This window comes from Antechinus flavipes, chromosome 2 (assembly GCF_016432865.1).
Source record: "Antechinus flavipes isolate AdamAnt ecotype Samford, QLD, Australia chromosome 2, AdamAnt_v2, whole genome shotgun sequence".
Classification (NCBI taxonomy): Eukaryota; Metazoa; Chordata; class Mammalia; order Dasyuromorphia; family Dasyuridae; genus Antechinus; species Antechinus flavipes.
The window spans coordinates 499,510,635-499,525,865 of NC_067399.1; the positions used below are offsets into that span (position 1 = coordinate 499,510,635).

The 15,231-nt window shown below is 37.9% G+C and overlaps 1 protein-coding gene across 5 annotated transcripts in view; it reads left to right on the forward strand.

The window, feature by feature from the left end:
* Positions 1-15,231, forward strand: part of SPTAN1 (spectrin alpha, non-erythrocytic 1) — a 60,836-nt gene that overhangs the window by 36,674 nt on the left and 8,931 nt on the right. For 3 of the 5 annotated variants that reach the window (XM_051980117.1, XM_051980115.1, XM_051980118.1), the window contains 19 exons: positions 1,565-1,612; positions 2,588-2,679; positions 5,200-5,344; positions 5,426-5,607; positions 5,976-6,075; positions 6,240-6,437; positions 6,525-6,671; positions 7,159-7,262; positions 7,504-7,666; positions 8,024-8,038; positions 10,053-10,184; positions 10,390-10,527; positions 11,035-11,139; positions 11,406-11,614; positions 12,021-12,141; positions 12,406-12,527; positions 12,909-13,041; positions 13,814-13,912; positions 14,329-14,488. In XM_051980117.1, coding sequence (XP_051836077.1) covers positions 1,565-1,612; positions 2,588-2,679; positions 5,200-5,344; positions 5,426-5,607; positions 5,976-6,075; positions 6,240-6,437; positions 6,525-6,671; positions 7,159-7,262; positions 7,504-7,666; positions 8,024-8,038; positions 10,053-10,184; positions 10,390-10,527; positions 11,035-11,139; positions 11,406-11,614; positions 12,021-12,141; positions 12,406-12,527; positions 12,909-13,041; positions 13,814-13,912; positions 14,329-14,488 — 2,413 coding nt within the window. The remainder of the gene's footprint in view (positions 1-1,564; positions 1,613-2,587; positions 2,680-5,199; positions 5,345-5,425; positions 5,608-5,975; positions 6,076-6,239; positions 6,438-6,524; positions 6,672-7,158; positions 7,263-7,503; positions 7,667-8,023; positions 8,039-10,052; positions 10,185-10,389; positions 10,528-11,034; positions 11,140-11,405; positions 11,615-12,020; positions 12,142-12,405; positions 12,528-12,908; positions 13,042-13,813; positions 13,913-14,328; positions 14,489-15,231) is intronic. The other 2 variants (XM_051980116.1, XM_051980119.1) reach the window with 1 other exon arrangement.

The window sequence follows — 15,231 nt, forward strand, 5'->3', positions numbered from 1 at the left end:
TTTTGTTTTTTTAAAATTACCTTCACTTTGATAAGGTTAGTGGCACAGAGTTGTTAAAAATCCTCTTATGATTGGTGCAAAGGTTCTTCATGAAAGAATTCATGAAACCCTGAATTATTAATTGACAAAAATTAAAGTTTATTATTGGATAGAAACCAGTTTGCTAAGAGACTGACTTCTATAGTGGCAAAGTCCTATTAGGGAAATGGAGTCTGGCACTGAGAAGAGAATGCTTTCTCAGAGGGCAGGGTCCTAGCAAGCTGCTTGGGCCTCTGCAAAGAATAAGTTTAGAAACTGCCCTTTAAAAGGAGTCTTGAGGTTTCAGGAAGCCAAGGTTCCCAGGCCTAGAATTAACAACACTTCCAAGGGGTACTTTTTGACGAGGATTTCTAATTGAATCAAAGGATCTGGCTTCCTGGAAAGATAACTTATCTGGGGGGATATGCCTTCCCCAGGATGGGGCTGAGACTCCAAAAGGAATCACAGATCAAAAGGGAACACAGTTTCAGAATGATTATCTTAAAGGGAATACAGTTTCAATAAAGGGAACACAGTTTCAGAGTGATACTCTTAAAGAGAACAGTTTCCCTTCCCCTTCAACTTAAGAATATATCCTTTTTTTCCCCATCCAGTGGGGAAAAATTCAGCAAAAACTAGCTTATCACCCAAGATTGACTGTATATGCAATAGCCCATACCCATAGTCTCCTATGCAAGGAAAAAAGGGATATATTCTTAATCGCTTCTGGAACAACTGAGAAATTAAGGATTCTCTTGAACTTGAGCTTTGAACTTATTTAGGTCTTTGCTTTTATACATATTCATTAAGTGGATGGATAGATCTCTTTTATGGATTAACATTTCAGTCACAGAGTAGAAACCAAGGACACAGTTTAAACTGCGTAAAGTAGTTTTTTGTTTCAGGTTTAAAAAGAGTGAGTATTGTTTTGCATGGTTGGGCACATATCCTACCCACTTATTCATAGTGCCATCTAAAGGACATATCACAAAACTTTCAGAGAGGGCCACTAAATAGGATTTCAATATTTCCTCCCCAGATTTGTTGTTTTTCCTTGTTCTTGCTTTTACTTACTTCAATGAAATTCCTATTTTCTTTCTTAATCTTTTCTTTTCTTGCACTTCGTGTTGACCGTACTGATTTAAACAACTTCATGACCATATTTAGTAATTTCACTGATTGGTTAATCTGTTTGATTATAAATAGGCTTAATTGCCTTTATAATTTCTCCAATGTTTTTCCCCATGCTGTAAGTTCTGGATTTTTATTTTTTAATATCCTACGTATAAGTTACTATGGCTTTAGTTAAACTCTTTTAATCTTATTATGCAGAGGGGAAAATGAACCAATGAAATATGTCTAATTGTTGATATTGGATGTTGTAATCAATGCTACAGTGGATGTCTTTGATTAAAAACTCAGTTCCTTTTAACATCATATTGTTTAACAATTAGTCAGGCATAATTGATGTTGAAAGTCTGATTTCCTGTCCCTGATTAGCAGATCTTTGATTACTTTTGCTCTCCTGCTTTCCTTTCCCCTGCAGTCTGCACGTCTGATGGTTCACACAGTGGCCACTTTTAATTCAATCAAGGTAAGAACCAATGAACAGCTGCTTTACTTGTTATTTTCTTGTTTTTCTCTCTTTTCTTTTCATTTTTTATGACTAACCATCCAATTTTGTGGGCTCCACTATTCAGGAGTCTCTTGAATTAGTGCTAAATTTCAAATGCTAATTCTGAGGTTCTTATTCATATTCTTTGTCATAGAAAATTCACGAAGGATAGATACACACACACACACACACACACACACACACACACACACACACACACTCACACACACTCACATATACACACATTGATTTTCAAGTTACTCATGGCATTGATGAAGAATACTATCTGCTTTAGTCCCAAAAAAGTAGTTTTCATTAATCCTTGCGTGACTTCCCATTTTACATTAAAACTAAACCTTTTGAGAAATTACTTTATAAGCAGTGTTAGTCCTTTCTCTTTAATTTGTGAAGCTCCAGAGTGGATTGAAGTGGGGAAAATATAGCCTGTTTTATACTTATTAAGGCGTTCTTGAACATGAGATTGATTTTTCTCCATGGATGTTTGAGTCCCCTTGGGGTTTAGCTTTTACTCCTTAAGAGATTTTGGAAGTTAAGACTATTCCCTGGGCTGCTTTTGAAAGATATGAATATAACTCAAGGACTAGGAAGAATCCAGCACAACTCAAAGGCTCAGTGTTAGCTGCCATAGTCCTATCATTTTGAATACGGTTATGAGGTTTTTGTTGTGGAGTCCAAACTCTGCTACTTTTATTTTGTGGTTTGCTGTTTTAGGATATGACTTCACCTGTATATTCATAGTCAAGTCAGAAGACTTTCCTTGTCTGAGGAACAATTACATGTATATTGGCACTTGACATAACCCATTAGCTCCCTTTATCTCATCTTCCTTTTTATCATCACCACCAACAATGGAATGTTTTAGGAAAGATTTCAAACCTCATTGAAAGGGCAAAAACCTCCAGCAAAACTGATGGTTTGCATTCTTTTTTATAGGAACTAAATGAGCGCTGGCGGTCCCTGCAGCAGTTGGCTGAAGAACGGAGCCAACTTCTAGGCAGTGCCCATGAAGTTCAGAGATTCCATAGGTGAGAGGTCCTTGTTGATGACATATTAGGAATGGGGCAGAGAACAGAAGAAGAAAAAAGGAATACTTGATTTGTAATGTTCTTAGAACTTGAGTGATTTAAGTCCCTAGAGGGCTAAGTAAAGGAAGATTCTTCCCTACTTAGACTTAGAAGTTAGCAAACTATGGCCTGCAGACCAAATCCAATCTGCTGCCTAATTCTGTTTTTTTTTTTCTATTGCATTTTGAGGGCTTATAAGTGAAAAATTGTTTGTACATTTTTAAACATTAAAAATTAATTGTTAGGGCAACTAGGTGGCGCAGTGGATAGAGCATCAGCCCTGGAGTCATGAGGACCTGAGTTCAACTCTGGTCTCAGGCATTTAACACTTCCTGGCTGTGTGACTCTGGGCAAGTCATTTAACCACAATTACCTCAAAAAAAAATTGTAGCATACACATATTTGGTATGAGATGAGTAAAGTTTAGATAAATCTTAAAAATCAGTGTTATTCCTCAGTTTCAATTGCTCAATGATGGACAGAAGCAGCTATACCCAAAGAAAGAATGGGAAATGAATGTAAACTGTTTGCATTTTTGTTTTTCTTCCCGGGTTATTTTTACCTTCTGAATCCCATTCTTCCTGTGCAACAAGAGAACTGTTCGGTTCTGCACACATATATTGTATCTAAATATGTACTGTGACATATTTAACATGTAAAGGACTGCTTGGCATCTGGGGGAGGGAGTGGAGAGAGGGAAGAGAAAAGTCGGAACAGAAGTGAGTGCAAGGGATAATGTTGTAAAAAATTACCCAGGTATGGGTTCTGTCAATAAAAAGTTATAATTATTAACAACAACAAAAAAGTCAGTGTTATTCAATTGTTTGGTGTAGTAGCCCAACTTTTCCTGGCCCCCTGGATCATATGTTCTTTGGGTTTGTTTTTTTTGTGTGTTTTTTTTTCTTAGAATATCATAGAATTTGTACTCTTCATTGTAAAAGTCTAGTATATGGACTTGAAATTTATTTAGATCTGTTGGACTTTTTAACAAAGATATTTTTAAAACGAGTGAACTGAGCCCGTCTCATAGGGGAAAGAAATAGTGCCATGTAATGGAAAGAACACCTGCTGCTGTCTGTGTGACCACAGCAAGTATGCTCTCTCTTTGTGGTCCTTGGTTTTTTCACCGTAATATGGTGATAATGATATATTATTTAACTTGTCGTGATTATCAAGTGAGGTACACATGTAAAGTTCTTTCAAACTATAAAATGCTATGTAAATGTTACTTTACAAATCACTTTTAGTGATCACCTTTATTGTAAATGTTCTTCATGCAAAGATTGAGTAATTTGTCAAGAATGTAATAGAGTAGAGCCTTATAGTGAATAGGAAATAAAATATTCATGAACAAACCGGATATGAGGTAAATAAAGCAACTAAAAACCAAAATTTTGAATCTTGGTCAAACAAAAATATGTATATTATTTGATTTTTTTCAAAGTTTATTGGGGCAGCTAGGTGGTGCAATAGATAGAGCACATTGGTCCGAGAATCAGGAGGACCTGAGTAAAGATGTGATCTCAGACACTTTTTAGTTATGTGGCCCTGAGCAAGTCACTTAACTCTGAATGCCTTTCCCCACCTCCATCCTTCCCCCAAAAAAAGCCTTGATTTTTACATCACAGCCATTTATTTATCTGTGTATTTTCCTCTACTTCTGTCCAGTGGAATGATTCCTTATGTTAAAGAAAAACAGTTAAAAATCAATGTACAAAAGATTATATGTGACATCAGTGTGCCTTAGCACAGTAAGCGCTTGCTGCTTGATGCTTTCCTTTACATATACAACATTCTACTCCTTGAGTGCCCTGACTTGCTGCTACAAGGGGAAAAAATATGTTCATAAGATTGGTCACTATAGTTAATTGGTGCTCGGCTACCTTTTAATGATGATTTCATTAAATTCTTCTAAATTTTGCCCTGATTCTGCTCATACAGATTTTGATAGATGCTTTCCCATGCTTTGTTTTGTTCCTCAGAATTAAATGGACGTGTCATGATTTATTTAGTCCTCCCCTATTAGTGGGTGCCCACTTAGGGCATTGGTTTGCTGCCATGAAAAATGCTGTTATGGGCACAGGTGTGACTGCCATTGATACTAGGGAGTATTTTAGTGTGCAGCAGGCTTACTAGTGATTAAAATGACTACAATGGACGAAGGATAAAATATATTTTGCCCCTCAGCAGAAAAGGTAATAAATTGTAGGTGTGGAATGAAGCAAGTCTTGTTAGACGTGGCCATGGCGTTGTACAGTTTTGTGCTTTCTTTGTTGTTACAAAAGGAGATTCTGTTGAAGGGTCAGGAATTGAGTGCAAGGTATAGAGATAAGTTAAAAAATAAAATGATTCTATTCCTTAAATAACACTAAAATATAGTACAAGGGATAAAGTCCCATGGTTAATGTTTCAAAAAAAAAAGTTCTAACGCACATAAACTGGTCTTTGGACACATCTGGAATAATTATTTTCCTTCTGTAGAGATGCTGATGAAACCAAGGAATGGATTGAAGAAAAGAATCAAGCTCTAAATACAGACAATTATGGTCATGATCTGGCCAGTGTCCAGGCATTACAGCGCAAGCATGAGGGCTTTGAGAGAGACTTGGCTGCATTAGGTGATAAGGTAAGCCTCTTTCTGACCCAGACACCAAAAGAATTGCGATTCTCTTGAGCCTGGTTCGTGACTTTTTTTCTTCTGATATAGGTGAATTCCCTTGGAGAAACTGCTGAGCGCCTAATTCAGTCTCATCCCGAATCAGCGGAAGACCTTCAAGAGAAATGCACAGAGCTAAATCAGGCCTGGAATAGCCTAGGAAAAAGAGCTGACCAGCGTAAAGCCAAGCTGGGGGATTCTCATGACCTACAACGTTTCCTCAGTGATTTTCGGTAAAAACAAACAAACAAACAAAAAAAAAAACCCAAAAAATTAAAGCTCTTTTACACAAACATATACCATGTGGTGGTTTGCTGTGTTAAGGTTCCATTTGGACATGGGATTTTTTATGTTCCTGAATAAAAAGTCGGAACCAATCTCTCTCATCCTCTTAAGTTGTTGCTTTTAGAAGATTTCTAGGTGTCTATCTTTTTTAAAAAAGCTGACCAGGGAAACTTTTCTCTGTGGAGTTAATGGTTTTTAAATACGGTCCAGCTTGTCTCATGAGTATCTTAGCTCAGTGTTTACAAATTACTGTTTTCTTGGACAGATGGCCTGCCTGCCAGAGAATGTAATATTTCTCCATGGGTTGGTTTTCTAGGGACCTCATGTCTTGGATCAATGGTATCCGGGGCTTAGTATCCTCTGATGAATTAGCCAAGGATGTCACAGGAGCTGAAGCTTTGTTGGAAAGACATCAGGTAGGTGAAATTTTCTTGCTGGATGTTAAAGCCACCGTGTATTTGAATTCAGTTTATTCACTATCTCTTGAAGACCTCTCTCTACCTTTTGTTCTGAGTAGGTTGATAACATTGGAATGGGCATTCCATTGCCAGTTATTTAATCCTTTCCCTTCTTTTGGCAGGAACATCGAACAGAAATTGATGCCAGAGCTGGCACTTTCCAGGCATTTGAGCAGTTTGGGCAACAGCTGTTGGCTCGTGGGCACTATGCCAGCCCAGAGATCAAAGAGAAACTAGATATTCTCGATCAGGAGAGGGCTGATCTAGAGAAAGCCTGGGTTCAGCGCAGAATGATGTTGGATCAGTGTCTTGAACTGCAGGTACCTGTTTACCTTTGGCTTCTGTTTATTTTTTACCACATTAATCTCCTTGTAACTGAGCTCTCATCAGGCTTTTCTCCTCTTTAGCTGTTTCACTGGGATTGTGAACAAGCAGAAAATTGGATGGCTGCTCGGGAGGCCTTCCTGAATACTGAAGATAAGGGGGATTCACTGGATAGTGTGGAGGCACTGATCAAGAAACATGAAGACTTTGATAAAGCGATCAATGTCCAGGTATGGAATTTGAATGATAAGATGAAACATCCTTCCCCAAATTAATATTCTTTGCCTTTTATTTGCATATTTTTATTCACCTTTGACCAAATTTAGAATGAGATAATACGTTGTCACAGAAAAGAGGGGAGAGGACAGAACAATTGGCCTATGAGTGATGAGGTTGTTTTAGATGTAAACTGGTTTGATTCATCCAGAGAAAAATTGACACTGATTCATCTTGGGGCAGCATGTATTTATCAAACTCTTAACTGCCACCTCAGTCCTTGCTGTCCTTTCTCTTATGCTGTGAGCTCTTCTTTAGTCAAGTTCTTCAAGATTTTGAAATCTTGTAACACTTAACATTCTGGTCAAGCAGGTTTTGTGAATCATCCAAAGCAGTCATCCTTCTTTCAAACAGCTTCACATGTTGGCTTAATAATTATTCTTTTTAGGTATTTCATCCTCTATATGCTTCCCAACTTCAAATTGTGGTTTTCTTTTACAGGAAGAGAAGATTGCAGCTCTGCAGTCTTTTGCTGATCAATTAATCTCTGCAGATCATTATGCTAAAGGAGACATTTCTAATCGTCGAAATGAGGTTCTGGACAGGTGAGGATGAAAATGTGAATTTCATTGTTAAGTAAATCCTAGGTTTAGCGATGAAAATTTCTCTGATAATTAATTTTGACCCTTTAAGTCAAAGGCTGGCAAACTGCAAACTTTATTTTAAAATTAAAAACCATTCAAGACAGCTTCATGTCAACCCCTGGCCTTTGGTCATCATCGTTGGCTTTTTAATCTCATATTGGATGTGGAACTGTGTTAATGTGGTCTGCTTTTCTTTCTCTAGGTGGAGACGCTTAAAAGCCCAAATGATTGAGAAGAGATCCAAGCTGGGAGAATCTCAAACTCTTCAGCAGTTCAGTCGAGATGTAGATGAGATTGAGGCCTGGATTAGTGAAAAGCTACAAACAGCAAGTGATGAATCCTATAAGGATCCTACCAACATTCAGGTGAGTTATTGATTGGAAATCTTAGCCTCAGAATGGTACTTCTAACATATTACAAGAGATATAAAAGTGAAGCAACTTAGTTTGTTATTACTCGTGGAAAAATTCAAGAAAACGTCAAGTTGTTCCCAGACTTTGGATATTGATAAAGCTTTTTGTCTGATTGTCTGGTGATATAGTATGAGACCATGTAGCACTAATTAGGCTAAAATAAAACATTTTAAATTCTTTAATTGTTTAATAATGCTGGCTTTTGGGGGGAAGTATAATAGCAGAATTCTTTTTCTTTTTCTTTTTGGTAACTGAGAATATAGATCGGTCAGTATACTGAATTTTTGTTCTTCTTCATCTATTTTGTAGCTTTCCAAGCTGCTGGTAAGTTGGGGTTTTTCTAGAGCTTGGTTCATTAGCTGCCAGTATTTGTGTTCTTTTTGTATAGATTGATACATGATCATGTTCATTTTGTCATCTGTTTATTGGTTTCTCTAATCATCCATCATATTCCATCTAGGTGTCCCTTGTGGGATGTGGCTTTCTTTGTTTTAATCATGTGGCTGGAAAAACTCATTGTCTAGGCATGTTCTGCATGATCTGTTTGATTCTGAGGCAATATTTGGGTTTTCTTCAGAGGAGTTTTTAGTATCAGAAAATACCACACTTCATATTTCATTGATAAGTGTTACTATCTTCTTTTTTAGCAAACATTAACCAATCTTCTCTTTAGACTTTTGATTTGGTCTTCAATTCTTCTGTGGTCAGGCATGAAAAATCATAATATCTATGAAGCCTTAAGTTGCCATTTTAATAAAAAGAAATTGTCTTATGGCCTAAAGAGATGCAAATCTTGGCATTAAAGGCCTGGTAGAACAACAGTATAATAAGCTAAGTTAATGAGATTGTTTACCTAGAGGACAGTAAGAGAAATTAAATTTAGATATCATAGAATTATGGAATAATGAATGGATAAGTGAAAAGCAAATGAAAAAATTAAAAAGATTTGATAAGAATGGGATTTGAATTATAAAATATTCAGAACTAGAAACAAGAATTTAATCTATAACAGATTGTAGGCTGTTTCAGATATGTAAGTCCTTCTGAATTTGTAGTAAGAAGCTGAAGATGAAATTGTCATAGAAGTGACATTTTTCCCCTTTTAAAATTATTTGGTAAGTTCCTTTTTTCAAATAACCTTCCTCCATTTTAACTCTTAATAGTGGATTTATTAGCTTGTGACATATCCTCAGTCCTTGAACAGTTGCTGCCTCGGTAAATAAACATTTGATGCAGAATTCTCAGCAACAGTAGAACCTTTCTTTTCTGCCTTCTGTACTTTTGAGTTCTCTTGGGGTTTGTTTGTTAATAATATAATTCTACCCTCATTGTGATTTTTCAGATTTGGGGAGTTGTAGCAGTCATCATTGCTACTGGGTTTTTGTTTATGCTAATAAGAGTACAATTCTCTGTTTTGTTTTGTTTTGGGTTTTTTTTTTTTTTCCCCCCCACACAGTTAAGAAGTGTTAAGTGTCTGAGGCCAGATTTGAACTCAGGTGCTCCTGATTTCAAGGCTGGTGCTCTATCCACCTCGCCACCTAGTTGCCCCTTTGTTTTGTTTTTTAATGGATTCTTCAAGTAAACATGATAGATTCTCACCCCATTAGGGTCCAGTTGTTCTCATGGTTTTGTTCTTCTCATTTCTTAGCCAAGACAAACTCTTAACAAGATGTGATTCTTTAGTGGTTTTAGGTTAATTAAAGTTACCAGATGACTTAAATTGCTTGGTCTCTGTTTTCTGCAATATGTGGACACAAGAGGCCTTTCAGATGGATTGAAAAGAATCACTAAATTAGAATTCCCAAAACAATTACTTTCCCCAACATGAATTTCAAATATGAAACTATATATATATATATATATATATATATATATATATATATATATATATATATATATATATATATATATATATATATATATATAAAATATATATAAAATATTGTTAATTGGGTTTGTCTTGTAAATCTGAAATCCACATGGGGAAAGTAATTTGAAATAGAGTCAAAGTTGAAATTTACTTATCACAATATATAAAATGATACATAAAATGGAACAGCATATAGATTGAGATCTATGTCTCTGTGTGAGAGAAATATGCTGCCCCCAACAACATATAATTTTAGATCTTTTCTTGAAAGCTGTTTTACCTCATGAAGAAAAGGGAAGGATTCTGTCATTTGTAGCCTTTGTAAATTTTGTCATTTCAGTGTTTTTTCAAACTTCCTCCAAATTTCCTCTTTTGAGAGAATTTTTCATTACCAACCTTGTCCATGAGAACAGCTTTGGGCCCAGTCTGACTTGCTGTGTAATGATACTCAGTTTTTGCTTTCTCCAGAGCAAACACCAGAAGCATCAAGCCTTCGAAGCCGAACTGCATGCCAATGCTGACCGAATCCGAGGTGTCATTGACATGGGCAACTCCCTCATTGAGCGAGGGGCTTGTGCTGGCAGTGAAGATGCTGTTAAGGTGAATCTCTACCTCTGCCACTTCATGCATTGCCTTGTCTGGCCAGTCTCACTTAGCAGGAGAAGAAATGATTTAAGTTTTAAATATCACATAGCCTAAGATCCATGATATAATAGGAAATCCTAGGCTAGATAGGTTGACAAGTGCTCAGAGCAGACAGCAGTAGCTCTGGGCAGCTTTCAGTCCTCTACTCTCTCCTTTACAGGCCCGGCTGGCAGCCCTTGCTGACCAGTGGCAGTTCTTGGTGCAGAAGTCAGCCGAAAAGAGCCAGAAGCTAAAGGAAGCCAATAAGCAGCAGAACTTTAACACTGGCATCAAGGATTTTGATTTTTGGCTCTCGGAGGTAAGATAGTTTGGTATATTTCTTGGTCATTTAACCAAGAACTTAGGAGACTAGCCCTTAATTGCCTTATTTAACAAAGAAAGCAAGCTTTTTTCAAACAGAACCTGACCTAGATGGGTCATCAACTGCAAATTACTTTCCTTAATTGGTTTGAAAAGAAGAGTTTGTACTTGTCCTACCTTTGATTGCAAAAGTTCATAATTTATAAACCAAGGCAGCAGCTGCACAAAATTATTTGTTTGATTTTAGAATTAAGCTTAATGTTTCTGCAGTAGATAGAACTGCATTATTTATGCTGGTATTAAGATTTGTTGGCTACTGTCCCAATCATATGCTGAATAGGTGACCAGCTTAGCTTAGAAATGTGCTAAGTGATATAAAATCTAGATTTAAATTGTTCAAAGCTGGATAATGCAGGTGATTCGGAGGTGACTTTATAGTCTTATTCTCATAAAGGTTTAGATTTATATAAAGTGGCACCATCTTCTTGTGTCCTTCCCCCACCAGGTGGAGGCTCTCTTAGCTTCAGAAGATTATGGTAAAGACCTAGCTTCTGTCAACAATCTACTGAAGAAGCATCAGCTACTTGAGGCAGACATTTCAGCCCATGAGGTAAGGTTGCCTCCAGAAAGGATAGATAAGACCTTTTAGAGCGAAGAACGCAGGGCATGCCAGGGGGGGTTCTGTGACAGTGACACACATGGCTTTTGTGATCGGATGCCTCTGAGTCTGCAGCGTACACCTTTGAGTCCTCATTTACCCGGCCCAGCCTTCTGGGAGCTGCTTCTCCAAATGAGCAAATAAGCTGACCGTGGGATGCTGGGACCATCCACCCAGCTGATAGTTTCCTTGTTTCATGGCTCTCCCTGTATCCACAGGACCGTCTGAAAGACCTGAATGGCCAAGCGGACAGCCTGATGACGAGCAGCGCCTTTGACACTTCTCAGGTAAAGGAGAAGCGTGACACCATCAACAGCCGCTTCCAGAGGATCAAGGGCATGGCGGCTGCCCGGCGAGCCAACCTGAACGAGAGTCATCGGCTGCACCAGTTCTTCCGGGACATGGATGATGAAGAGTCCTGGATCAAGTATGTGCTTCTGAGACTTGTAATGGAGGCAGAGAGGCAGAAGCAGTGGGCCGGGCCAGCAGGAGGCTTTCTGGGGGCCCTGTGCCCTCAGGCCCACCTCTGATCTCTGGGCCATGCACAGGTTGTCAACCCATCTCTGTTTTGGAGGACGACTGAGACACTGTGCAACTGTGGGAAGGTCTCTCAGGCCTCACTTTCTTGATAATGTAAAATGAGGAGGCTGAACTAGGTCTCTTAAGTTCTATTTAAATTCTTAAGTTCCTTTGTTTTTGAGAAAAAATAAATGAGACCATGCATGTAAATCAGGCTGAATTCCTAAGTGGGTATTGTAGTCTGGCATTTTTTTGGTTTCCAAGAGTTTTTATGTTCTTAAAATTTTATTTTTTCCCTTTGCTCTCCCATACAGAGAAAAGAAACTTCTAGTGAGTTCAGAGGATTATGGCCGTGATCTAACAGGTGTACAGAACCTACGCAAAAAACATAAACGCCTAGAAGCTGAATTAGCTGCACACGAACCTGCCATCCAGGTAAGATCTGGATGACGGAAAGCAGTGAACTTTTGGTCAGAGCTAGAAAAGTAGCATCCTTACTCAGACAAAGCAAAGGGTGACCTTGTCTGGTCCCCAGGACAGGCTGAGAAAAAAGAAGCAGGGTGGATGACAATCAGGAAAGCATAGATGCTATCTGGTGTGGTCATAAAGGAAGCCAATGGCTAAAAGAGCACTGGGGAGAAGGGGCAAGGGGAGAACCAGAGAACAGCGTCACTGTGATGACACTGGGATCACTCTCAGGCTGTTCTGGACACTGGAAAGAAACTGTCTGACGACAACACGATCGGCAAAGAGGAGATCCAGCAGCGTCTGGCGCAGTTTGTGGAGCACTGGAAGGAGCTGAAGCAGCTGGCAGCTGCTCGGTGAGTGAGACTCTGAGCTGTTTGTCTGAGTTTCATGGAGCGAACAAGGACTCCTTTTTCCCTCTGTGTGTGCAGCATCACTAACAGTGTCTGGGTCAGACTGAATTGAGATAGCCCATTCCTGGATCCTCCTTCAGTGTACCCAGCAAATCTGAAGCTGCCTTCCTATCCCCATGGGAACATATATGAAGCTAGTCCTAGTTTACATTATACCCTGATTACAAGGGAAGAAAGGGATATGAAATTGCATGTAGATCCAACTTGTGTTCTACCTTACAAAGTTTTCCCATCTTTTTTCTATATCAGATTGTGGCTTGTTTTATATTCAGGTGGACAGATACCGGAGTATGGTTTAGAATGGCTGTTTTTTATTCTTAATAGGGGCCAACGTTTAGAAGAATCCTTGGAGTATCAGCAATTTGTAGCCAATGTGGAGGAAGAGGAAGCCTGGATTAATGAAAAAATGACCTTAGTAGCTAGTGAGGATTATGGTGATACACTTGCTGCTATACAGGTAAATAAGACACTAAAAAAAAAAAAAAAATTACCATTTTTATGTATTAATTAGCTATCTAGCTATTTTTTTAAAAATTCTTTTTGCTCAGAACATCATGAAAGTGATCTCATTTTCCATTTGCTGATGATGCCTACCTGGACACACCATATTTCATCCATATTTCATCCTTCCCATGGAAGTAAACTGTTCCGTTAGGTCAGACCTAAGATCCATCTACCCAGCATTCAGTCATCAAAGTAATGCTAAAATACTATCACAAAAGGACATTTTATGAGAGCATGATATTAGTTCCGAAAGATAGCAAGAACGCACCTCAATGTTGCAGCATCTCAAAAGCTTAATTGGAATTGGAATTCCTTAACCTGCTATTACAGAATAGGCTTTTTAATCTTTGAACCACTAAGTCAGTCAGTAGTTATTTGTCATGATTATTTAGTCTGAACTAAACTTTAATAACTTATTTTTCCATGTTTTATAAGAAAATCATGGAAGAGCAAATGATAACTTTTTCAAACTCGCATTTTAATTTAATTTTAATTGAATTCTAATTATTACTGGATTAAAAAGAAAAAAATACCTTATGAAATTTTTAAAAAATTTACCTTTGTATTAAAATATCTTAAGTTGGCTTTGGTTTTGCTGGACTTATTTCATTAAAACCTGTGCTTTATTTCTTGTCTTTTGGAGGACATTTGGAGCCAGCAAACTATGAATCATAGTATTGCTCTGGCTCTGAGTCATAGCCACAGGTACTGTCTCTCCCACACAGGGCTTACTGAAAAAACATGAAGCATTTGAGACAGACTTTACCGTTCACAAAGATCGAGTGAATGATGTCTGTACCAATGGACAAGACCTCATTAAGAAGGTAAACATAGATTAAAAGAAAGATTCTATTTCCTATCTCCTAATCCTACTCTGTTTAGTGATGGATGCTGAAAACTTGACTTACAGCGTTTTTTCCAAGTAAAAAGCCCATATAGACTTATACTTCTTTCCCACATTCTGTAAGACGTTTATCTAATACTAAAAGCTGATTTTTTTTTCTCGTTATTTTCTTTTTAGTAGGCCATGAAATAATATATACTAACTTTAATTAGGCAAACACAGAAGAAGATGAAAGCTTCTCTTGTTTTAATATTTTAGCTAATTGTCCTCTTGCATTAGTGTTAGTTTTTAAATGGCAGGGTAGAATTTGAAGTGGCCATTTCTAGGATCTAGACCAGGGCGCAATGTTGACAATGTTTTGTTTGGTTTTTTGTTGTTTGCTTTTTAATACTATAGAATAATCACCATGAGGAAAATATCTCTGCAAAAATGAAGGGCCTGAATGGGAAAGTGTCTGACCTAGAAAAAGCTGCAGCTCAAAGGAAGGCCAAGCTAGATGAGAATTCAGCTTTCCTTCAGTTCAACTGGAAGGCTGATGTGGTGGAATCTTGGATTGGTAAGTAGTATTTCAGCAAGATCTATCATTCTGTCCTTTCTGATCATTAAGATCACATGATTTATCTAGATCTGGAAGTTTAAGGAATATAGTTGGTACAGGTCATAGTCAATTAGATTTTCTTCATAGATGAATTATAAAATGCAGGTTCTCAATTTCATAGTGTTTAATCTCTTTATTTTTAACTTTAACTTAGCAAGCATTTTTTGCCTGTATGTGGTGTTCTCTTCCTTTTCTAAAATTGTTTTCTCTGGGAGCAGGTTTCTTGGGGAGGTTTTCTGGAGGCAGCCTTAGTTTCGGTTCCGAGTAATAATCACTCCAAATGCAGCCAGGTGTTAAAATAGTTCTTTATTGTTTCTCCCAAAATAGCCCAGTTAGCTTTCTTTGGTTCTGAGAGCTCTTGTTGCTAGCTTCAGCCTCTCTCTGAATCTTGGTTCTGCCCGACTGCAGATTAGCTTCACAATCTCCCGAACTGAACTCTCACTCTGTCAATCTTCCGAAGTGACTTCTGGCTCTAGCTTAGCTCCGACTGGTGGCTTCTTCTAAACTGACTGTGACTGACTCACTGAAGCTCTTTTTGTGCTTGGTGTAAAACATGGACTCCTCCGAGAGTGGGATTATGGAAGGTGTGAATTCACAAAGTTACAAAGTTAACTTTGTAAATCTCTCATACTTGTGAACTCCAATGTGTGAGCTTCAATGTATAAACTCTTAAAGGTGCAAACCCAAGCATACAAGCATTG